The sequence below is a fragment of the Medicago sativa genome, chromosome 7, assembly GCF_051527215.1.
Source record: "Medicago sativa cultivar Bolivia chromosome 7, Bolivia_mono, whole genome shotgun sequence".
Classification (NCBI taxonomy): domain Eukaryota; kingdom Viridiplantae; phylum Streptophyta; class Magnoliopsida; order Fabales; family Fabaceae; genus Medicago; species Medicago sativa.
The window spans coordinates 76,553,152-76,578,666 of record NC_140755.1 but is presented as its reverse complement, the minus strand read 5'-3'; the positions used below and the strand labels follow the sequence as shown (position 1 = coordinate 76,578,666).

General features: G+C 33.0%; 2 protein-coding genes across 3 annotated transcripts in view; both read left to right on the top strand.

Annotated features, from left to right (window-relative positions):
- The first annotated feature begins 2,700 nt into the window (after window positions 1-2,700).
- Window positions 2,701-25,515, top strand: part of LOC146908638 (DEAD-box ATP-dependent RNA helicase 8-like) — a 30,535-nt gene continuing 7,720 nt past the window's right edge. Inside the window, exons 1-10 of one of the 2 annotated variants that reach the window (XM_085724024.1) lie at window positions 2,701-3,560; window positions 5,072-5,132; window positions 6,613-6,847; window positions 7,798-8,036; window positions 8,518-8,769; window positions 8,853-9,033; window positions 9,311-9,399; window positions 9,481-9,554; window positions 9,640-9,767; window positions 10,246-10,743. In XM_085724024.1, coding sequence (XP_085580150.1) covers window positions 3,199-3,560; window positions 5,072-5,132; window positions 6,613-6,847; window positions 7,798-8,036; window positions 8,518-8,769; window positions 8,853-9,033; window positions 9,311-9,399; window positions 9,481-9,554; window positions 9,640-9,718 — 1,572 coding nt within the window. In that variant the 5' untranslated portion in view covers window positions 2,701-3,198 and the 3' untranslated portion in view covers window positions 9,719-9,767; window positions 10,246-10,743. Of the gene's footprint in view, window positions 3,561-5,071; window positions 5,133-6,612; window positions 6,848-7,797; window positions 8,037-8,517; window positions 8,770-8,852; window positions 9,034-9,310; window positions 9,400-9,480; window positions 9,555-9,639; window positions 9,768-10,245; window positions 10,744-25,515 lie in introns of those variants that run through there. The other variant, XM_085724025.1, reaches the window with a different exon arrangement.
- On the top strand, window positions 13,133-21,917 carry LOC146908639 (DEAD-box ATP-dependent RNA helicase 8-like). The gene is made up of 10 exons (XM_085724022.1): window positions 13,133-13,937; window positions 14,643-14,703; window positions 16,511-16,745; window positions 18,950-19,188; window positions 19,530-19,781; window positions 19,865-20,045; window positions 20,355-20,443; window positions 20,525-20,598; window positions 20,866-20,996; window positions 21,500-21,917. Exons 1-9 carry the CDS (start codon window positions 13,573-13,575, stop codon window positions 20,942-20,944), a joined length of 1,575 nt encoding a protein of 524 aa, XP_085580148.1. The 5' UTR covers window positions 13,133-13,572; the 3' UTR covers window positions 20,945-20,996; window positions 21,500-21,917.

Sequence of the window (25,515 nt, the reverse complement as noted above, 5' to 3'; positions counted from 1 at the left end):
TCTGACCTTAATGGATGATATTAGTTGATGTTATATATGATGAATATATATATATATATATATATATATATATATATATATATATATATATATATTGTTGATGTTTAAGATGTTGTTGGTTGCTTTATCCTTATTAAATGATGTTAAGTTGATGATGTTGCATAGTCGAGTTGGTGTCGTCGATGTCTAAGTTGTTGTTTTTGCTGTTGTTGTTAAATTGATTGCTATCAATGAGTTGTTAAGGAAGAGTTATGTGAAGTAATAAGTTGCTAAATGGTGTAGTTACGTTGTTAAATTCCATTGATGAATTACATGCTTATTATTTTTGATTATGTATCTCACCCCTTCTGCTTGAAAATGTTGCTCTTCGTATGAGTAACTTGCAGGTAACGAAGAATAGTGCAGTTATGAGTGATCTTCGTCGTGTCGTCTAGGATGCTCTGATACGTAACGGGATGGGGATTTGTTTGATGCATTGTTTTCCTTGTTACGTATTTCTTTTTATTATTGTTGGACTAATGTCATGAAGACTATTTTAAGATGTTAAGTTGTGGCCTTTTAGTGCCAAGGATTTTATAAGATGATGTAAAACTATTCCGCTGCATATGATTATTGGATTTTTATAAAGGCTGGTTATTTTAATAAATAGTATTTTCTATTACTATAATTATGGATAATGTTGTAAGATGAATGTGATGCTCCGTTTCTGATGAGAAACTCTGATATTCTTTATATTTATTTATATTAGGAAAACGGGGTGTTACAAAAACAAACAATATACAAATAGAAATTCTTAGAAAATGAAATTGATGAAATTCACTAACCTTTATGAATAGAGTACAGATCAATGACAAAAATGTTGATTCAGATCTTGGTTGCACATCTATGGCGATTTATGGATGAAAGGGGGTGAGGGTTCAGAATGAGTTTTTAGAAATTTACATGAAGAGGGCAATATTGTAAAATTTTAAATAAATTTAGGTGTAACTAAATTTATATAGGGTGAGACTAACAAGAGTCTAGCAGAGATGTTTTTTTATGTGTTAACCTTTCGATTTTCATTGAAGGAGTCCAAATAATATGAAGTTTGGGCGAAAAGTAATTAAAGTCTAGAAAAAAATTAGTAAAAGTCGTGTTGTCATCACATCAACACAATTTTAATTATAAACCCTAGAAATGATCTTAATAAAGTACATATAAGTTGTATAGAAGTAAAAAAATTACAACTTCATGGAAAACACTAATTACATCACTAATAAATAAACAAAATTAGGTCTCAAAACATAACTCAAAAAACTACATGAGTTGAAGTTATTCTCAACTTCCCACACCTTGAGTTAATCTCCTAGCAAATTTGATAAATGCAACAAACCATTGGAATAAATGCTATTCCGAGATGCACCAAAACCATGTCACAAATTCTCTCCATTTAGCAGCATTAAGAGTGATACCTGAATAAACTATGGAACACACACCAAAACCATGCTACAAATTCTTACTCTTCTTGTTATCAATGAGACAAACCGCACACCATGAAGTAAACACATATCTTTGCCATATTCTACTCAAACTCAACAAAAAATAATACAACATATTTATTCTCTCAAATAAGAAGAAACTAATTGATGTGTTATAATTGTTCATAATCCAAGAACTTGGATGATGCAATCGAAGCAAACTATTAATCATAGTTTTTAGCATGTTACTCATGCTAATTAGCTATGTTCAATCTAATCTTATACGTCAAATATTATCTTTTTTACATTTGAAACAAATAACTGCACACTGTTGCTATCATTTCCACACTTGAGTCAGACCAAACAAAATAAATAAAAAACATGGTTTAACAGAAGAATTAGAAAGGAAAAGAAAATTGACAGAAGGTAAAAAAATAGACAAAGGAGCGATGCACTTTGTTGTTAGTATTGATTAGGAAGGTCATGCAATGTTATTAAAGTTTCAGTTTTCAACTTCTCTTTTCTCTTATTTTCCATTTTGCTCTTACTTTTCCTTCATTAACTTTAGTCATAGATTGAGATGAAAATCCTACATAAAATGCTCTGGAAATGAAATCAAACAATAGTAAAGAAACAAAGAATAAAATGTCAACATAATAGAGAACACAAACATTTTGAACCCATGTTTGACCACTGCTAAAAAAAAAAATGAAGCATATAAATTTTGAAATTTCTTTTCTATGTATGTTTTGAATTTTTGTCAAAAAAATGTATGTTTTGAATTTTTTTTAATAGATTTATTTTCTTGCTAATTTTTTTTTTACTGTTATGCCTTCGAATAACAATACTTACAATAGATGATACATTCAAAGTTATTACCATGTCATCAGAATTCGCCACAGTCGTCGTCATTTGCATGCTTTTTGTCTAGATGATTGTCGCATTTTCTTCCTCTTCAGTTTCAACTTACCCTTCTCTATTTCGAGTTCATCCTCGTTGATTGTCATTTGATTACTCTGTCTCCGAAGGAATCACCTATTGATAACTCACTGACAAAATTTATATCTATTCAATTTCATATACAAACCATGATGCATGAAAATCACCACTCAAAATAAATATGAAAACATGAAAGGACATGAATTTGAGTTTTAAAGAATGTGTGATTAGATTTGGAAAAGGGTAGATTAGTAACTATGCTAGTATATTATTATTTGTAGTTAGAGGAGATGGGGGAAGATTGAAGAATAGGAGTTTATTACATTAGAGTGTTCGAAAACACACAAATCCATTAAATCCATACAAACAAACAAGTTTTTTTTATGAACAATTGGAAATTGAGACTGAAACCTTACTCTTCTTTCGCCCTAACCCTTCAAATCAATTTTCCTCTCTTCGATTTCTTCAACAAATCGCTCCTCGATTCAAAATCAAACCCTCAAACATTTCTTGTAGCGTAGATCTGTACAAAAATCCTCACTTTTTGGTCAAATTCTCAACCCTACCCAATTTTTTTGGGTGATCTTGTAGTTGTATCATACCCTTAGAAATTTCACATTTTTCTTCCAAGATTTCGTTACTTTAGTCTTTAATCGTAACCCCATCTTGTCTTGAGAATTCATCGATTTACGGGGTTTGAGTATACTTATCGTTTCACTGATTCAGAAGAAACCCTAGGTTTGTAGTTGAGTTTTTTTAATTGTACATTCTTTTTGGGTAGAAAGATTTGAAACTTTGAATCATGAACAACAACAATAGAGGGATATATCCACCTGGGATTGGGTTAGGAGGACGTGGTAGTGGTAGTGGTGGTGGTTTGAACTCGAACCCGAACAATGCAAACAACTTGAACACCGGGTTTCAACAGAGACCACATTATCAACAACAACAACAGTATGTGCAGAGGCACATGATGCAAAATCAGCATCAGCATCAACAACACTATCAGCATCATCAACAGAATCAACAACACTATCAGCAGCAGAATCAACAGCAGCAGCAGCAACAACAGTGGCTGAGGAGGAACCAGTTGGGTGGTGGTACCGACACCAATGTCGTCGAGGAGGTTGAGAAGACTGTACAGTCTGAAACAAATGACCCTAGGTGATTGCTCTTTTTGTTTTTTTTTTTTTGACTTTTTACATTTGTGTATTTGTTTGTGTGTTTGTCTTGTAATTACGATTTGTTTGTGTTTCAATGTTGTAGTGGTTACAACATAGCGAAATTTGAACAAACAGCTATTGTTCTGCGATATGCTATTTATAGTACAAAATATTGTGAAATACCGGCTGTAGCAGCACTATAGCAGTGTTGAGTAGCGAAATTTGAACAATCCGCTATTTTCCATGATCTGCAATTGCCAATATTGCTGTGTTTTTTTTTACTGTGTTATGCAGACATATGCATGTTGATGGAAATAATGAATACAGTTTGTATGTTTGTCGTGTTGAATTTTGAATTATTGATGTTAAGGCACGGGACCTTTTCCATATTTATCAATTTCTGAGTGAGTGGTTAGTTTGCCCAAGTCTATCAGATGATATGTAATTGAATTGTACGAGAGAAGCCTATATTCTTATGAAGGATATTTGCTGTTAATGTTTGTTGATTTTGATGGCTTGAGAGTTTGAGCTCAGTTTTTTTTTCTTCTTCTTTCTTATACTGTTGAAAGTAAGGTAGACAAAATCGCAATTTGGAGCGTAGAATCTTACTCTGTCACGATCTTGCATTCCCTTGCCGTGTTTGTGAGTGGCTTGAATCAGAAATTAGTGGGAGTGGCTGGGATAGCTGCACATAGACGTGAGACCAGTAGAAATGAGCGATTCTGCAGATGGTGATTGTGTTACGCTGAGATGTGTTTCACGGGTCGGGTCTGCACCCCACTTGTTTAAAACACCATAGGCTTAAAAAAAACCTAGAATACCATGCGAAAGGCTACGACTTTCAGTTTCTAACTCACTGTTACCTACTACTTATATACTTTGCCTATTAATTTACCGTTTTGCTTTCTTCTGGTTTTTTTTTTTTTGGTAATTTTTTTTGTTGCCAACTTGAGACATATAATAATAAAAGTTTGCATCAAAAATAATAATGAAAGAAAATATAGTATATTAGTATATTACTTTTTAATTAATAAGTATACAATTTATTTGTTTATTGATTGAGTAATTGTGGTTTTTCAAAGTGGTTTTCCACTTATACTTTTTATGCATATACATGATTCTATATACATGTTTCAAAGTCAATTTATGAACCTGATAGGATCTTACGATCCGTGTTACGCTGCCCCAATTTACAATCTTGTGACCCCCACCCCGATCCTGCCCCGATTTGGTTGTAAGCAATCTATCTGCTTCCACTATGGTTTAGTTAATTTTCCTATCTTAGATTGCAATGACTCTTGATATTATTTTATTATTTCTATCCAGTGAAGAATCATATTAGAGTTTTTTTTACTTGATATAATCAAGAACTTTAGATGATTTTTTTACAATCAATTTCTAATGCTTTGCTGTTGCAAATTTAATCATTACTGCCAGATAAAGCTAATGTGTTTGTTTTTCTTAAGGAATGAATGTCTTCTAATTTTATTCTTAATTAATTTTGTTTGTTAGTTCACAAGATTGGAAGGCAAAACTAAAGCTTCCACCAGCTGATACACGCTATAGGACAGAGGTATGATTCTGAACAATTAAAAGCTATTATCCTATATATATATATATATATATATATATATATATATATATATATATATATATATATATATAGGAGGGATCCATTGACTCTAAGAGTAAGTATTAAGAGTTACTCCAAATCTTAGCCATTAATTTTGATATTAATTCATGGTTGTGATTAATAACTACAAGTCCCTACCATAAGATTTCCTACTCCTTCTTCCTAAACAACCCATAACCTATACAGAAATCTCCTGCCTCAGAAAGATCAACACCTATGAATCTTAGAAAATCATGCAATTTGGGAATACCTTATGATTTATTTAATAACTTTCTTGGATATTAAAATTCTAGATTACCTACATCAATAAGTAAAGGATCTGAGACAATAACATAACATTGATCTTCTATCGAATAAAACAAAAGATTCAATTAAATTCATATATTTCTATCGGATACAATAAAAGTTTTAGTATTCTTCTTGCAAAGTTCTCAATTGCAATAATTCACAACTGAATCAGATATATATTTTTTTAAATTAAATCCGTTTGCACTAAAGGTTCGCAATAGACTCAGATTTTCGAATAAAATGGCCTTGGTTTGCGTTTTAATTTAATTGCAAAAGTTCATAATTTGGATACGCCGTTAATTTGGATTGTTTTCACCTGTGTATTATCATGGTTTTGTTTAGGAAGAAGGAGTAGGAAACCTTATGGTAGGGACTTGTAGTTATTAATCACGACCATGAATTAATATCAAAATTAACGGCTGAGATTTGGAGTAACTCTTTATACTTACTCTTGGAGTCAATGGATCCCTCCTCTATATATATATATATATATATATATGTATGTATCTATATATATATATATATATATATATATATATATATATATATGTATATATCTACATACATATATATACATACATATATATATATATACATATATATACATACATACATATATATACATATATATATATATATATACATACATATATATATATACATACATATATATATATATATATATATATATATATATATATATATATTCCAATTTCCAAGTGATTGTTGATTTAAAATATGCATTATGTTTTGATCATATATATTGTTTGGGAATTGCGATCTTTGAGTTTGTACAGAACAGGACACCTCTTTTATGGAGTTGATTCTATGAATAGGTTTTAGTTTTCATTTTGTTGATTCATGTAATTTTTTGTACCCTATAGCCCATGCTTTCAGTTATTAGACGATTCAAACTTTAAAATTCAGAGTATAAACATGCTTGCAAAACTGAAAACTCTTCTAGTATTATAGACTTAATTTTTTTTTAACAAGTATTTTTTATCCTAAATTATGTGCTACATGTCAGATTGTGGCTATATTTTCAAATGATATTTCATAATATCCTTTTGAAAGCCTGCTAAATGTTATCATCTTGGGGTAGTCTTGACCTTATGTTAATTTTTCTTCCCAGGACGTGACAGCAACTAAGGGAAATGAGTTTGAGGATTACTTTTTGAAGCGTGAGCTGCTAATGGGAATATACGAGAAGGGGTTTGAAAGGCCTTCCCCTATCCAAGAAGAAAGTATTCCAATTGCCCTTACTGGCAGTGACATTCTTGCTAGGGCTAAAAATGGAACAGGCAAAACAGCTGCATTTAGCATTCCTGCATTGGAAAAAATTGATCAAGATAACAATATTATTCAAGGTGTGTTCCTTCTCCTTGTTTATGCGATGATATGAAGTCTAGTATAAATGATTGTGCCTTATTATGTCTCTGTTTCATTCTGGTAGCCTACTGCTTGTTGTCAGCACTCAGCTAGTTTAATAATATCATTTTGTGAATATTCAGAAAAACAAGTTTGGCTACATAGCTGTTTTCACCATTTTGACCAAAAACACTTGCATTTCGGGCTCAATTTGTTCCCGAGATTTTTCATTTTTACTATAAATTTTAGAATTTCCTTGGAACAAACTTATTTTTAGTGGATAAGTTGTTGTTTTAGACATTGGATTAATGCTGTCAATAATATCAACATGTGATGAATGCACTCTCTCCCTAATGAATTATAAGCAAAATTCTTCATATATTTTTCGAATGCAATATAAGCAAATTGCACTACTCTCTTATTTAATGTTAGCATACATCTCATTTGATTTTTGCATTTTCAATGAATCATATTATTAGTCATGAAGGGTAATTTAGGCAATGTGCTTGTTTATTATTGAAATTGCATTGATTAAATGTGATCAACTACTTTTTTTAATATGCATAATTTGGTCAAATTTCACTTATATCACGCCGGAGGGAATATAAGTTAGGTGAGGCTACTATACAGTATTTTGTGTATCCATCAATTGTTCCATGTTCTTGATATTAATTCATTATTTATTATTTATAGATAATTGCGCAACAAAATTGTGTTATGGCCTACTGAGTCTTCTATTTTTTTTTTCATAACAAATGTTCTGATAGTTTCTTGGTGCCAATTGTCAAAGTTAGTTGAAAATAGCAAAGGATGTGTTTTCTTGTATTGATGCATGCTTTAATTTTTATTTGCTTTTAGTTATTTCATGACTAGTTTGTTTTTGAGTGATTATTGATTTAGGTTCTACCAATGTTTTGATCATTGCCTTTTATTTTGTTCTGTGATGCAGTTGTTATACTCGTTCCAACACGAGAGTTGGCTCTGCAAACATCTCAAGTGTGTAAAGAGCTTGGAAAGCATTTACAAATTCAAGTTATGGTCACAACAGGTGGTACCAGCCTGAAAGATGACATTATGCGTTTATATCAACCTGTTCATCTGCTAGTTGGTACTCCCGGAAGAATATTGGATCTTGCGAAGAAGGGTGTCTGTGTTCTGAAAGATTGTTCTATGCTTGTCATGGATGAGGTAATGACTGTTCCCCTGAATTTTACTAAGGGTCTTGCTAACACGTGCGTTCAGGAATCCAAAAGTATATATTTTATATTGAGGTCCTTAACATTTTCCCCTAGGGCACATGTTAGCATTTTCCATTTACTAATCTATATAGCGTTCTGTAGAGGAGCATTATTAACTGTTCTTGATGATATTGTTTTATGGAAGAGGACTTAAGATGAGAGTAAGGAATGTTGTGTTGTCTGATATCTGGTTATGTTTCTGTTTGGTCTGATAGGATAAGGAATTTCTATCCTTGTGTAAGTTTTGTTGCTAAGTTTGCAGCAGATGCAGCAGCTCTATTTGATCTCTAATTTGTGTTGATCACATATGTCTGATCATCTTCACCTTTGTGTCCTTCACACGTGTTAATGCTATGGCACTTTTAACATCATTACTTTTAGCAGCAAATCATACATCAAACAGAGATTTTATATATCTTTCTTCCTCTCAGGCTGATAAACTTCTCTCCCCAGAGTTCCAGCCTTCAATAGAGCAGCTGATTCAATTTCTTCCCCCAACCCGTCAAATCCTAATGTTTTCAGCTACATTTCCTGTTACTGTAAAGGACTTCAAAGATAGATATCTTCGTAAGCCGTATATCATTAACCTTATGGATGAGCTTACTCTGAAGGGTATTACACAATTTTATGCATTTGTGGAGGAGAGGCAGAAAGTCCACTGCCTAAATACTCTTTTTTCTAAGGTATGTGATGTCCATGCCAAGATATTGTAGATTTTATTATTTGCAAGATTCGAATATGATAGTAATAATGGCTTCTATTTCAGCTGCAAATAAACCAATCCATCATCTTCTGCAATTCGGTGAATCGAGTTGAACTCCTTGCTAAGAAAATCACAGAACTAGGGTATTCATGTTTCTATATACATGCAAAGATGTTGCAAGACCACCGTAATAGAGTTTTCCACGACTTCCGCAATGGTGCATGCAGGAATCTCGTTTGTACTGGTATGCTAATGTTAATGGCAATTCAGTATCCTGCTATAGATGAGCAAGAGTGTATTTTTTTTTTTGTATTTACTGCGACTTTCTTAAATATGTAGCTTTTTCTTATCTTATTTCCTTCATTTGCTGGTCAGTTTTATAAGTTAATAGTAGCATAATTTATATAATTAATGTAATTCATTAATGCAATGTTGATATTTTGAGTGATAATGTGTGTTATAATAAAAGATTTATAACAGATCTGATGATTAACTTCTTGTTTTTCTCATTTGAAACACAGATCTTTTCACTCGAGGAATAGATATCCAAGCAGTGAATGTTGTTATTAATTTTGATTTTCCCAAGAACTCAGAAACATATCTGCACAGGGTATGTTTGATTTCTTCCTTCTCCCCTACCTCGATAATGATTCTCTCTATGGGTTCTCATGAATGTTCTGTTGATATGCAGGTTGGTCGATCCGGGAGGTTTGGGCACCTTGGTTTAGCAGTGAACTTGATAACCTATGAGGATCGCTTCAATCTGTAAGTATTTTTGTTGGATATGAATTTGAATTTCAGAGCTACTTTCTGTTGATTTCTGATGTGTTTGTATCTCTATGTTGTCCAGGTATAGGATTGAACAAGAACTTGGCACTGAAATAAAACAAATTCCGCCATTCATTGACCAGGCTATATACTGTCGGTGATTGGTAGTAAATACCTTGTTTGTATTCTCAACTGTGGTGAATCACAATGGTAAGTGATAGGAAGCATTTACCTTTAATATTTATGATGATAGTCAATATTGTTTGTGAGATTTTATTATCTGCAACTGTCTGCAAGTTTGTTTCTTTTAGAAACAAATTGAACATACTTTTCTGTTTCTTTTTTATAAAAAAGTTAAGAGAAGTATTTCCATTTGGCTTCCCTATTATTAAGGGGTGCATAGAGGATAAATTGCAATGACAACTGTTCATTGAAGAATCAATGGGATTAAATTAAGAAACCATATAGTCATTTAAATCTCAATCACTGGTCTTCCATTGAACCAGTATAATTCTGCACTTTATCTTCTAAATGCACCCCTCGTCTGGAAAAGTCAAATTCACTTCCATTTCTATAAGAAATAAGCCAAAGCTTAACCAACTAAATGATTTTTTTATTCCAATTTAAATATTCTTTTAACTTGCTGTTGTTTCTCTCTCGATTGATGTGTATGTTTTTTTTTTTCCAGCTTGATGTGACTGCCACAGAAGCAGGCGTGAATGCTCTGTTTGAAGATATTGTTAGACCCTTTTGTTGACTGTTTTGTCATTAATTATGCTCTGTGTGACTATGCAATATGGAAGTTAGGGTATTTATAGACCCCTTTGTCGACTGTTTTGTTGTTAATTTCCGCTTTTAAGAGCCCTGAAACATGCTTAGGACCTAAAGTTGAATAACAGGGTTTTAAATGCCAGATAGTTGTTGGTTCTTGTTTTTGTTTCCGCGGATTGCATTTGCATATGTGGTTGTTAGCGACTGTTATTACTCTAGATTTTTCCCGTTTTCGTCGGTAAGCTGTTTAGGAATATGCCTTACTATGACACTCCCCGTCCTTATTGGCTATTCCATTATGTCATTTGAGTATTTTTTTGTCATTGTGGTTCACACAATGATTTTCTTGTTCCCATGTGAATTTGCTTCTCATATTATGTTTGCATGTTAAAAGGTGGTGATGGTATATCTTCAATTTCTCTGGATAATTTATTTGGTACTGTTGTGTTCATCCGAGCTATCCACGGATGACATACGAGGTCGATCATCAATCAGTTCACATGATCAAAATGGAAAACTTAGCATCAATGGTTAACCACAATTAGGAGCTTCTTATGACCTCTTTTGTGTTAGTTTCTTTTGAATGGAAAATATATTATATATAAATAAAAATGAGAAGTACAAACGTATATGAAATTGAGTACAAGTACTCAAGTCATGGGATGACAAAATCAAAGAATCTCTTCGCGTAGTAAAACAAGAGCCAAAGGTAAAACAACACCAAAAAACCATCTAAACTCCCAACATGATGATCTCATTCATAGAAGGAACAACCGTGACTAGAATGTTTTCTTAAAAACCATTTTCAAGAGGTGAATTTAACCTTATCTACCAACCCGAGCACAAACGTCTCCTTATCCAAAAAGGCGAGCATTTTGAGATCTCCACGTGGTTCACACAATAGTTTGCCGGTTAATAAGAAACATAACCTCTCCTTTTTCCTTCACCTAAGTTTTATATAATACTAAGAAGATTCGATAAATTTGAAGGTAAAACAAACTTCCACTCCAACCACCTAAACACAAGATACCACACTTGGCCTAAAAAAAGACTTCTTACAAACTAGCTGTGCATGCTCATTAAAGAAAACAAAAGAAATACAACTAGGATCAACTATAATTCTTCTTGAAAAAAATCTTATGTCGAGTCGGAATCCTATCCTGAAGCAGCTGTCTAGAGAAGACAAAATTTTCACAATCTAGAAAAAAGTTGCACAAGTTTTAAAGGGTTAGATATGTTATTTGTCCCTACAAAATTATCTTTCACGCAATTTTAGTCCATCCTAAAACCAAAATTGTTTATTTTTTCTTATATTCTTAACTTTGAGAAGAAATTCACAAGAAAGGGGGTATTTTTTTTTGACAATAAGAAAGGGGGTATTTGAATTGTGTTGTGATCCTTTGAATTTTGTTTTATGCTTCTGAACTTTGAGAAAAGATTCAAATTTGATAATCTGAAATATATATCAAAATGAATTTAATACTTGAAGATATTGAATAAACGTACTTGCTAATGAACTATTATTATATTTGATGACGCACTTTCCCTCAATCCTAACTTCCACATGACCCACCACTCCATTGTTGAGCCCAATAGTGATCCCTTCACTAAAGTTGTCATTGCGTATTCCTATAGACTTGTCGATTAGAGTGTTGAATTAATCAATTATGTATTAAATTTGGGGTTTGAACCGTGACCCTTGCATGTAAAATTTGATGTTCTTGCCATTAACCAAGTTATGCTCATGAGAACTAGTAAATAAGATGTTAACTAAGTAAAATAATTGATTGAGTGTTTTAAAAAAATGTATAATTGAGTTTAAGGAACCCAAACGTGTGCTACTTGTGCCAGAGTAAGTGTTGGTAACTTTTATTTGTTATGGCGACTTCAATGTAAATAAAGATTATAGGGTTAAAATGGAATATTGAAAGAAGAAGTTCATGCTCTGATTCTTTCTTTTATTTAAACATAACCGTTACATTGCAAGGGATATATAATTGTTTACTTACATCACTTCTTATCTAATCGTCGAGTTGTTAATCTTACTAAATTTAACCGTCCTTCTCTTAGATTGCTTAAATTAAATTGTAGCATTACCTTTCTATGCTGCAAATTATGGCGAAGTTGAGTGGAGCTCTTGTCAAAGATCCACATTTACATCTTAATAAGTTTTTAAATATGTGGCAGGCAACTTCATAACTTATGGAATCATTTGATGTTGCGTTCAAGTTGAGGTTTTTCCCGTACTGACTCGAGGATCAAGTCTAAGTTGTTTAAGTTCTATATAGAAAAATTCTATTGTTATATGAAATACTTTGACTAAAATTTTGTTTATCAAATATTTTACTCCTATTAAGAATTCAAGCATAAGGAATGAAATTACCTTATCTAGGCAAAGCAGGAAAAAAAGCCACTATTTGAAGCACAAAAGAGATTGAAATAGCTGATAAGGTGAAGTCATCATCATGATATTCACGTGTGCGATTAAATGGAGACTTTTTACATATGTTTCTTCATATGCATCAGACATAAATCAAATCCCTAATCAAATGGTTAAGGGGCCTCTAAACAAGGTGCACTTGAGCATGTGACAATAACTCATTTTTGTAGATAATTAATGTACAACGTATACCCTAGTCAAGGTCTCAGGTTTGGTTTCCCCAAGTGTCAATTTTGATGGTTAAGTCCATACAAAACTACACTCTGACTTTAAATTGGGTCGGAGACCCATTTTTAATTTTTTTTTTTAAAAAGATGGCACCCCATTTAGAGGAAGAATTGTTTGATAAACTTTGAGCGCCTTCACCCTACCGACCTTGACGCTTGAGGTCTAAAACACTGAGACTGAAACTTAGAGCGCCTTCACCCTAACCCTTCAAATCAATTTTCCTTTTTTCGATTCCTTCAACAAATCGCTTTTCGATTCAAACCTAATCATCAAAATCAAACCCTCAAACATCTCTTGTAGCGCAAAAATCCTCAAATTTTTGTCAAATTCTCAACCCTACCAATTTCTTTTGGGTGATCTTGTAGTTGTATCATACCCTTAGAAATTTCACATTTTTCTTCCAAGATTTCGTTACTTTAGTCTTTAATCGTAACCCCATCTTGTCTTGAGAATTCATCGATTTACGGGGTTTGAGTATACTTATCGTTTCAGTGATTCAGAAGAAACCCTAAGTTTGTAGCTGAGTTTAGTTAATTGTACATTCTTTTTGGGTAGAAAGATTTGAAACTTTGAATCATGAACAATAACAACAATAGAGGGAGATATCCACCTGGGATTGGGTTAGGAGGACAAGGTAGTGGTAGTGGTGGTGGTTTGAACTCGAACCCGAACAATGCGAACAACTTGAACACCGGGTTTCAACAGAGACCACATTATCAACAACAACAACAGTATGTGCAGAGGCACATGATGCAAAATCAGAATCAGCATCAGCAACACTATCAGCATCATCAACAGAATCAACAACAGTATCAGCAGCAGAGTCAACAGCAGCAGCAGCAACAACAGTGGCTGAGGAGGAACCAGTTGGGTGGTGGTACTGACACCAACGTTGTCGAGGAGGTTGAGAAGACTGTACAGTCTGAAACAAATGACCCTAGGTGATTGCTCTTTTTGTTTCTTGACTTTTTACATTTGTATATTTGTTTGTGTGTGTTGTCTTGTAATTACGATTTGTCTTGTGTTTCAATGGTGTTAAATAGCGGCTACAACGACACTATAGCGCTATTGCATAGCGCAATTTGAACAAACTGCTATTGTTCCACGATATGCTATTTAGTACAAAATATTGTGAAATAGCGGCTGTAGCAGCACTATAGCAGTGTTGCGTGGCGTAATTTGAACAAATCACTATTTTCCATGATCTGCAATTGACAATATTACTATGTTTGTGACTTTGTGTTACTAATATGCATTTTCAAATAATGAATACATTTTTGTATGTTTGTGGTGTTGAATTTTTGATATTAGGGCATGAGATCTTTTTTGATGTTTATCTATTTGTGCATGAGTGGTTGTTTGCCCAAGTCTATCAGATGATATGTAACTGTTCGAGAGAAGCCTATATTCTTATGAAGGATTTTTGCCGTTAATGTTTATTGATATGGTTCTCGTGTAATTTTGATAGCTTGCGTATATGAGCTCAGTTTTTTTTTTTTTAATTTCTTTTACTGTTGAAAGCAATTTATCTGCTTCCACTGTGGTTTAGTTAATTTTCTTATCTTAGAGTGCAGTGAATCTTGATTTTATTTGCTTTTTTCTATCTGTTGAAAGCAATCTATCTTATTCTCAATTAATTTTGTTAGTTCACAAGATTGGAAGGCAAGACTAAAGATTCCAGCTGCTGATACACGCTATAGGACAGAGGTATGATTCTGAACAATTAAAAGCTATTATCCTTTATATATATATAATCCAAGTGAGGTAGACGAAATTGCGATCTGGAGCATCGAATCTTACGCTTTCACGATCTTGCAACCTCTTGCCGTGTTTGTGAGTGGCTTGAATTAGAAATTAGATGGAGCGGCTGGGATCGCCGCGTGCATAGTCGTTAGACTGGTAGAAATGAGTTCTGCAGATGCAGATTGTGTTACACAGAGATGTGATGCAGATTGTGTTACACAGAGATGTGTTTCACAGGTCCGCTTTCCTTTTTTCAAAACGACACTGGCTTAAAAATACCATGAAATGCTGCGACCTTCAGTTTCGAACCCATTGTTACCCACTACTTACACGCTTTGCCTATTAATTTACCGTTTTGCTTTCTTTTTATTTTTGGTGTTTTTTTGGGTTGTCATACTTAATACATATAATGATAAAAGTTTGCATTAATAATAATAATAATAATAATAATAATAATAATAATAATAATAATAATTATGATTATGATGATGATGATAATGATAATAACGAAAGAAAATATAGTATGCTATATTTTTTTTTAATAAGTATAAAATTTATTTGTTTATTGATTAAGTAATTGTGGTGTTTCGAAGTGTTTTTCCACTTATATATATTTTGTAGGCATATGCATGATTTTATATACATGTTTCAAAGTGAATTATGAATCTGAGAGGATCTTACGACCCTTGTTACGATGCCCTGATTTTCGATCTTGTGACCCCACCCCACCCTGGTCCTGCATCTCGAGTTTGACTACCTTGATTCCAAGTGATTGTTTATTTAAAATATACATTATGTTTTGATCATATATTCTTTGGGGATTGCGATCTTCGAGTTTGTACAGAACAGGACACATCTGTTGTAGCCTTGTAGGAGTTGATTCTGCGCATAGGTTTTAGCTTTCACTTTGTTGATTCTTGTCATCTTTTGTACCCTATAGCACGTGCTTTCAGTTATTAGACGATTAAGACTCTAAAATTTAGAGTAGAAACATGCTTGTAAAACTGAAAACTCTTCTCGAGTATTAATCATTTATTACACCTCTAGAAATCTAGGAAATAATATTTTTTATTATTATAGAATTGTTTATTGATTAAGTAATTGTGGTGTTTCGAAGTGTTTTTCCACTTATATATATTTTGTAGGCATATGCATGATTTTATATACATGTTTCAAAGTGAATTATGAATCTGAGAGGATCTTACGACCCTTGTTACGATGCCCTGATTTTCGATCTTGTGACCCCACCCCACCCTGGTCCTGCATCTCGAGTTTGACTACCTTGATTCCAAGTAATTGTTTATTTAAAATATACATTATGTTTTGATCATATATTCTTTGGGGATTGCGATCTTCGAGTTTGTACAGAACAGGACACATCTGTTGTAGCCTTGTAGGAGTTGATTCTGCGCATAGGTTTTAGCTTTCACTTTGTTGATTCTTGTCATCTTTTGTACCCTATAGCACGTGCTTTCAGTTATTAGACGATTAAGACTCTAAAATTTAGAGTAGAAACATGCTTGTAAAACTGAAAACTCTTCTCGAGTATTAATCATTTATTACACCTCTAGAAATCTAGGAAATAATATTTTTTATTATTATAGAATTAATTTTTTTTATCCTAAATTAAGTGCTAGATGTCAGATTGTGGCTATATTTTCAAATGATATTTCATAATATCGTTTTGAAGGCCGGGTAAATGTTATATCATCTTGGGGTTAGTCATTTAAACATTGTGTAGTCTTGACCTTTTGTTAATTTTTCTACCCAGGACGTGACAGCAACTAAGGGAAATGAGTTTGAGGATTACTTTTTGAAGCGTGAGCTGCTAATGGGAATATATGAGAAGGGGTTTGAAAGGCCTTCCCCTATCCAAGAAGAAAGCATTCCAATTGCCCTTACTGGCAGTGACATTCTTGCTAGGGCTAAAAATGGAACAGGCAAAACAGCTGCATTTAGCATTCCTGCATTGGAAAAAATTGATCAAGATAAAAATATTATTCAAGGTGTGCTTCCTTCTCTTTGCTTACTTGAGGATCTGAAGTTATAAATGTTTATGCCTTATTATGTCTCAGTTTCATTCTGGTAGCCTACTGCTTATTGTCAGCACTCATCTGTGTTTTATTAAATTTGAAAAATAAAAATAAAATGGAATTTGTTAAAGGGTAGGTCCAGCTAGTTTAATAATTTCATTTTGTATTCAGATAAACAAGTTTGGCTACATATCTGTTTTCACCATTTTGACCAAAAACTTACGTTTTGGGAGCAATTTGTTCCTGAGATTTTTCATTTTTAATATAAATTTTAGAGTTACCTTGGAACAAAATTGTTTTTAGTAGATACGTTGTTGTTGTTGTTGTTTTAGACATTGGATCATTGCTGTCAAGAATATCAACATGTGAAGAATGTACACTCTAATGAATTATAAGCACAATTTACTTCATATGTTTTTGGAATGCAATATAAGCAAATTGAAAAGTTCTCTTATTTAATGTTAGCATCTCTAAAATACCCCTCATATAATTTAATTTTTGTATTTTCAATGAATCAAATTATTAGTCATGAAGGGTAATTTAGGCAATGTGCTTATTTTTTTCTTTGAGATTGCATTGATTAAATGTGATCAACTACTTTTCTTAATATGCATCTTTTGGTCAAATTTCACTTATATTTCATGCCGGAGGGATTATAAGTTAGGTGAGGCTACAATACAGTCTTTTGTGTGTCCATTAATTGTTTTTTGTTCTTAATATTAATTGTTAATTTACTATTTATAGATAATTACATGACAAAATTGTGTTTTGGCCGACTGAGTATTCTATTTTTTTTTCATAACAAATGTGCTGAAAGTTTCTTGGTGCCAATTGTCGAAGTTAATTGAAAATAGCAGACATGGTAGACAGAATCGCGATCCAACCCGTAGGATCGTACGAGTTTGCGATCTCGCAACCCCCCACCGTGCCGGAACGCCGCCGGAATCGTAATCTGATGGGAGTGGCCGGAATCGCCGCGAAAACGCGTGGAAGCGGTGGAATCGAGTGTTTCGGCCGATTCTGAGCGGCTGTGCGCCTTCCTCAAAATTCCCGGTTCGCGACCTGGTTACTTAAAAAACAAAAAAAAAAAAAACATTTTCTTTAATATTCTGTATTGCTGACTTTTTGTAACGTTTTTGCTCAATAATTATTTTAATTAATTGCCGAAAACTTTCCCAATACACCCACTAATCTCATTAATTGTCAAGTTTTTTTTTTTACTAAATTAATTGCCATTTTATTAATATGTCGTTTTGCTTCTTTTTTCTTGGTTGTTTTGGGTTTTCTTTTTCTATGCTTCAAAGTTCTATGTTGTTTTGGTTTCTACTCTTGTACAAGTTATTTTTTTTCACTAATTAATAATTGTTCATGTGATTTAAAAAATTAATAAGTATATAATAATAATTTTTTGACAATACAATTTATTTGTTTATTGATTTAAAAAAAAAGTAATTGTGGTATTTTGAAGTGTTTTTCCACTTATATAATTTATTTTTAATTTTTATGTGTTATGAATTTGTGAATCTATATTATTTTGATTGTGATTTGAGTTTTTTTACACTTAATTATGTTGTTTTATATGCATATATATACAAATATACATGAATTTGTAAGATTGGTAGGATTAGGAATGACATCATTAGAGAGAGAGTGGGGGTAGCACCTATAGTAGAAAAGTTGGTAGAAAATAGGCTTAGATGGTTTGGACATGTAGAGAGAAGACCCGTAGACGCCGTGGTAAGAAGAGTAGATCAAATGGAGGAGAGTCAGGTTAAAAGAGGTAGAGGAAGACCTAAGAAAACTATTAGAGAAACCATTAGAAAAGATTTAGAGGTCAATGAGTTGGATCCAAATATGGTCTTTGATAGAACATTATGGCGGCATTTGATCCATGTAGCCGACCCCACTTAGTGGGATAAGGCGTTGTTGTTGTTGTGGTAGGATCTTACGATCCGTGTTACGATCCTCCGATTCACGATCTTGTAACCCTTCCCCGATCCTGCATAGGATCTCGATTTTGTCTACCTTGATAGCAGAGGATGTGTTTGTTGTATTGATGCATGCGTTTATTTTTAATTGCTTTTAGTTATTTCATGTCTAGTTTGTTTATGAATGAGTATTGATTTTGGTTCTACCAATGTTTTATTCATTGCCTGTTGTTTTGTTCTGTGATGCAGTTGTTATACTGGTTCCAACACGAGAATTGGCTCTGCAAACATCTCAAGTGTGTAAAGAGCTTGGAAAGCATTTACAAATTCAAGTTATGGTCACAACAGGTGGTACCAGCCTGAAAGATGACATTATGCGTTTATATCAACCTGTTCATCTGCTTGTTGGTACTCCAGGAAGAATATTGGATCTTGCAAAGAAGGGTGTCTGTGTTCTGAAAGATTGTTCTATGCTTGTCATGGATGAGGTAATGACAGTTTACCTGAAATTTACATTGGGTCTTGCTAACATGTACCCTAATGAATCCATAAGTAGAAATTTTGCATTGAAAAAAAAAACTATTTTTAAACTTTTACAAAATTGAATGCATGACTTTTGTCGCATTTCTATCCTTGAGTAAGTTGTGTTATCAAGTTTGAAGCAGATGCAACAACTCTGTTGCATCTCTGATTTGTGTTGTAAACATATATCTGAACATGTTCACCTGTGCTCTTCACACATGTTCATTCTATGGCACTTTAAACATCCTTGCTTTTAGTAGTGAGTTATACATCAAACAGAAGTTTTATATATCTTTCTCTCTCTCAGGCTGATAAACTTCTCTCCCCAGAGTTCAAGCCTTCAATAGAGCAGCTGATTCAATTTCTTCCTTCAAACCGTCAAATCCTATTGTTTTCAGCTACATTTCCTGTTACTGTAAAGGACTTCAACGATAGATATCTTCGTAAGCCGTATATCATTAACCTTATGGATGAGCTTACCCTGAAGGGTATTACACAATATTATGCATTCGTGGAGGAGAGGCAGAAAGTCCACTGCCTAAATACTCTTTTTTCTAAGGTATCTGATGTCCATGCCAAGATACTGTAGATTTTCTTATTTGCAAGATTCGAATATGATAGTAATAATGGCTTCTATTTCAGCTGCAAATAAACCAATCGATTATCTTCTGCAATTCGGTGAATCGAGTTGAACTCCTTGCTAAGAAAATCACAGAACTAGGGTATTCATGTTTCTATATTCATGCAAAGATGTTGCAAGACCACCGTAATAGAGTTTTCCATGACTTCCGCAATGGTGCATGCAGGAATCTCGTTTGTACTGGTATGTTAGTGTTAAGTGTTAATGGCAATTCAGTATCCTGCTATAGATGAGCAATCATGTTTTTTGTATTTACTATGACTTTCTTAAATTGGTAGCTTTTTTTTTTATCTTATTTCCTTTATTTTCTGAGATTATATCCATTCATTTGTTGGAAATCAGTTTTATAAGTTAATAGTAGCATATATTATATTTATAGGATTAATGTAGTTCATTGATGCAATGATGATATTTTGAATGATTATGTCTGTTATAATACAAGATATATAACAGTGATGGTCAACTTATTGCTTTTCTTATTTTGAAACACAGATCTTTTCACTCGAGGAATAGATATCCAAGCAGTGAATGTTGTTATTAATTTTGATTTTCCCAAGAACTCAGAAACATATCTGCACAGGGTATGTTTGATTTCTTCCTTCTCCCCTACCTTGATAATTATTCTCTGCATGGGTTCTCATTGATATTCTGTTGATATGCAGGTTGGTCGATCCGGAAGGTTTGGGCACCTTGGTTTAGCAGTGAACTTGGTAACCTATGAGGATCGCTTCAATCTGTAAGTATTTTTGTTAGGGATCTGGCTCCTCTAAAGTGAGCAACTCACTTTAGAGTGTAAAGTGGACAGTATAAACCTTTAATAAAAAATTCAAAGTAGATATTGTACGGACATAATGACAAATCACGAGTTTGTTATAATAACGACCCTTGATTTTCCCACTTTACACTTTACTCGCTTTATAGGATCCTAACCCTTTCGTTATATATGAATTTCAGAGCTACTTTCTGTTGATTTCTGATGTGTTTGTATCTCTATGTTGTCCAGGTATAGGATTGAACAAGAACTTGGCACTGAAATAAAACAAATTCCGCCATTCATTGACCAGGCTATATATTGTCGGTGATTGGTGGCAAATACCTTGTTTGTGTATTCTCAAAGTGTGGTGAATAACAATGGTAAGTGTTCGGAAGCCTTTTCCTTTAATATTTATGATGATGGTCAATCTTGTTTGTTTCATTTAGAAACAAATTGACTCTACTTTTCTTGGTTTTTTTTTAATATAAAAAGAGAAGTATTTCCATTTGGCTTCTCTATTATGAAGGGCTGCATAGAGGATAAATTGCAATGACAACTGTTCATTGAAGAATCAATGGGTTAAATTAACAAACCATATAGTCATTTTAATCTCAATCATTGATTTTCCAATGAACCAGTATAATTCTGCCCTTTACCTTCTAAATGCACCCCTCATTTAGAAAAGTCAAATTAATTTCCATTTCTATAAGAAATAAGCCAATGTTTAACCAACTGAATGATTTTTTAATTCTAATTTAAATATTCTTTTTACTTGTAGTTGTGCACCATATATTTATTCTTTTACTGCTTTGTAGACTAGAATTCATTTATGTAGTAGCTGTTGTTTCTCTTGCCGATTGATGTGTATGCATCTTTTTTTCAGCTTGATGTAACTGCCACTCAAACAGGCGGGAATGCTTTGCATGAGTATGCAATAAGGATGTTAGGGTATTGTTAGACCCTTTTGTTGACTGTTATGTTAATTATCCTCTGCGTGAGGATGCAACAAGGAAGTTAGGTTATTGTTAGACCCTTTTGTTGACTGTTTTGTTGTTAATTTCTGCTTTTAAGAGCCCTGAAACATGATTAGGACCTAAAATTGAGTAACGGGGTTTTAATTGCCAGATAGATGTTGGGTCTTGTTTTAGTTTCCGTGGATTGCATTCGCAAATGTGGTTGTTAGCAACTGTTATTACTCTAGATCTTCCCGTTTTTTTTGGTAATCTGTTTAGGAATATGCCTTACTATGACACTCTCCTTCCTTATTGGCTATTCCATTATGACATTTGAGTCTTTTGTTTTGTCTTTGTGGTTCACACAGATTTTCTTGTTCCCTTGGGAATTTGCTTCTCGTTATTATGTTTGCATGTTAAATGGTGATGATGGTATATCTTCAATTTCTTTGGATAATTTATTTGATACTGTTGCGTACATCCGAGCCATCCACGGATGACATTCGAGGTCATCTATCAGTTCACATGACAAAAGTGAAAAACTTGGCATCAACTAGGCAAAAATGCAACTCCAGTAGCTAATGTTCCAACCATACATAAGCTCATAATGTGGTATGAATTAGTTAGGTACTTGGTATGTACTCCATCTAACAACATTTTGTTTAAGGCTCTTCAATAAAATTATGTGATGACGTGGAAAAACAAATTAACATCTCCTATACATTATGTGACAGTGTTAGTAAAATACTTCCTACAATTACTTGATTTTGAGATTTTTTTTCCCTTTACATATATAGCCAACATCAATATAAAAAAGCACACTATCGTTGACATCAAGAGTTACTGAGTCTGAGAAATATAGGAGTATGTTTTTTTTTTTTTTTTCTTCTCATGGAGACTGCAACTTTGCATTTATTACGTCTTGATATTATTGTTAATTTTTTTTTTTTATCATTTTTTGTTTTTGTTTGATTCTTTAGGATTTAGGTCATCTATGTATAGATTAGTGGCCAGGGCCAAAGATCATGCTAGTGATCAATCATTATTTATAAGACCAAGATGGTGATTATGTTTTATAGGGAAGTAAGTCATTTTGAAACGGAGGGAGTAGTAGCAAAGATCAAATTTCGGACCTCCATAATACTTCTGATGGTGACATGGTGCTATTTAAGATCAAGAAACACATTTGTATCTCTAACAAGTTAGTACCTTGTATTTGAGGCACCTCTCGTGGTTGAACCATCCGGTTGGAAGTGCAACTACTGGAGTGTCATTAAAATGATACTGATTATCACATTCGGAAGGGTCACCTCCATCTCCACCTTTTATCCTCTTTGTCGTTCTTCTAATGTTTTATGTTTTGGAGGATACTTTAGTTAATCTACATAGAGAACTCCTCTCTGTAAGGTAATTTAGTTGGCTTTGAAATAACAAGCAAAAGAAAAAGATATATAGAAGTTGTTAGATTTTGGGTCAAAGTTATGTGTTCTAGGCTCTGCTGATTGCTGAATTTAGTCTAAATGACAAGCACAAAACACTATAGGATCCCTTTTGAGGTCAAAGAACAAGTTCTACACTACCATATATGACAACTACAAATTCTTTTAGTAGATTCTTTTTAAAGATTTTTAACTATTGACAAGAGATAGGGATTTGTTAAAGGGTCATGTTAAGGAAACTAAAAAAGGAAAATTCAAAGTAAAAATAACACTTTTTAAGTTTTTGATGAGTTGACAACACAAGTTCCGAGACAAAGACTTTCTACATTTGAATCCTTAACCAGTGCCCCGAGGGCACTAGTTAACATTTCCCTTTGTTAAAATGGATGCTGTGAGGTTTCAGTTGAATTGGTATGCAACTAACAGATTAATTATTTTCATTATCAATGTTTGAGAATCATGTTGAATTTGTTGACACAAAATGAGTTTTATACAATGTCTCTTAAGTTTTGATGATACCAAGGTATTAAAAGAACAATTTGATATGCTAATGTATGTTCAAGTGCTGAGAACCAAAACTAAAATTCAATGTATCAAATCAAGTTTTGGTTATGGAAGAACATATACAAGAGCAATTGGAATTTAATGAGAAGTTGAAGTTTCAGACTAGACTCTGAAGAACACTAGACTTTGATGAAGTATAGCTTATGGAGGATAAGACGTTGAAGTCTTGCACTCTGAAGAAAAGTCCTACACTCTAAAGACGTACCTTCTGAACGACATCAGACTTTGAAGGTCAGAAGCCTCTGAAGACTGAAGACTCTGAATGACACGTCACAATTGTCGTCTTCTGAAGATGTCACTATTAGACTCAGATAGTACACTTTGTCTTCTGACCACTTGCAGAAATAATCAAAGAACTTCAAAGACAATTGGAATGAACGAAAAATTTCTTTTGAAGCAAAGGGATTTCAAACGTCTTTTCAACGACATTAACCAAATCAAGAAACATTTCAACATCTATGATCAAGCTTCTCAAAAACTAAAATATGTGTTGACATCTTTCCAACGTCTCTTATATCTTCCTCTGTACAAGGAGCTGAAGACCTTAATAATTAAAAACATGACCATATACATTTTGATAGTGTCATTACTTTGTCAAAATCAAAGCGCATTTGAACTTCGAATTTCTTACAAACTTATCGTCTTAGAAATTCTTAAGTCTTAGAGTCTATATTTTGTAATTGTTTATACCTCTGGTTGTATATCAAGTGTAAAACCAAACAATCTCTTATTTGATTAAGATAGAGTGTGAGCAGTCTCTTTTAGTTGTGATTGTGCATTAGAAGTCTTTTGTTTGTGTGCTTGAGCATTGAAAGTCTTTTTATTGTGTGATGGAACGTTTGTAATCTTTAATGTTTGTAGTGAAAATCTCTTACTTTAAATTTATGATGACTTGTGTCAAATAACTTAAGTAGTCACTAACTTTGTGTGAGATGTATTTTTTTGTGTTAATTAATTTTCAATTCAATTTAAAATAATATTTTTATTACAATTTAACATGTACATTTTTTTTGTTGAACAACAAATTTAATATGTATGTTGATCCCTCGTGCTTGGCACACATATCATACTAGTAAGGCTAATGTTGTTTAATTAAACTTCCTAAAAAATTGTTTAATTAAACGTTTGTATTGGATTAGGATTGTAAGGGATTTTAAAAGACTTTTAAATTATGAAAAAGTCTTGTGGTATTCAATCAAGACTCTTTGCAATTTAAAAAAAGTCTTATGGTATTCAATCAAGATTCTTTGTCATTTTAAAAAAGTCTTGAGGTATTCAATCAAGACTTTTCATCACTTAAAAAAAGTCTCATGGTATTCAAAATCATTCAAATTTCAAAGGATTGTTTAATAAATTAGATTTTGATGGATTTCGTGGGATTTTCTAGTGAAATTTTAACAAGAAAAAGTCTTTCATGAAGACATAAGATTTCTTGGGATTGTTTTTCTTTAAAAGTTTACTATCTCTTTCTTATCCCTTCTTCCTTCTCTCTTCTCCCCTCGCTCTCTCCTCTCTTTTCTCTGTCCTCTCTCTCTCCCTTCTCTCTTCGTCTCTCTCTCTCTCTCTCTTCTCCCTTTTCTCTCTCTCTCTCTCTCTCTCTCTCCTCTCTTTTCTCCCTTCTCTCTCTCTCTCTCTCTCTCTCTCTCTCTCCCTCCCTTCTCTCTTCATCTCTCTCTCTCTCTCTCTCTCTCTCTCTCTCTCTCTCTTCTCCCTCTCTCTCCGTTTTCTTTTCTCCCTTCTCTCCCTCCTCTCTTCCCCCATCTCTCTGTCTCTCATAAAAATAAAATAAAAAATAAGAGTATGTATTTAAAATATTATGATAGAGAGTGTGTTTTAATCATTCTCCTTTCTTTTCTCCCTTGTCTCCCTCCTCTCTTCCCCCCTCTCTCTATCTCTCATAAAATAAAATAAAAAAATAAGAGTATGTATTGAAAATATTATGA

Coding starts and splice junctions, on each gene's coding strand:
- LOC146908639 (XM_085724022.1), top strand. CDS start 13,573: ATGAACAATAACAACAATAGAGGGAGATATCCACCTGGGATTGGGTTA. Junction 19,189..19,529: donor CTATGCTTGTCATGGATGAG/GTAATGACAGTT, acceptor TCTCTCTCTCAG/GCTGATAAACTTCTCTCCCC. Junction 20,046..20,354: donor CAGGAATCTCGTTTGTACTG/GTATGTTAGTGT, acceptor TTTGAAACACAG/ATCTTTTCACTCGAGGAATA.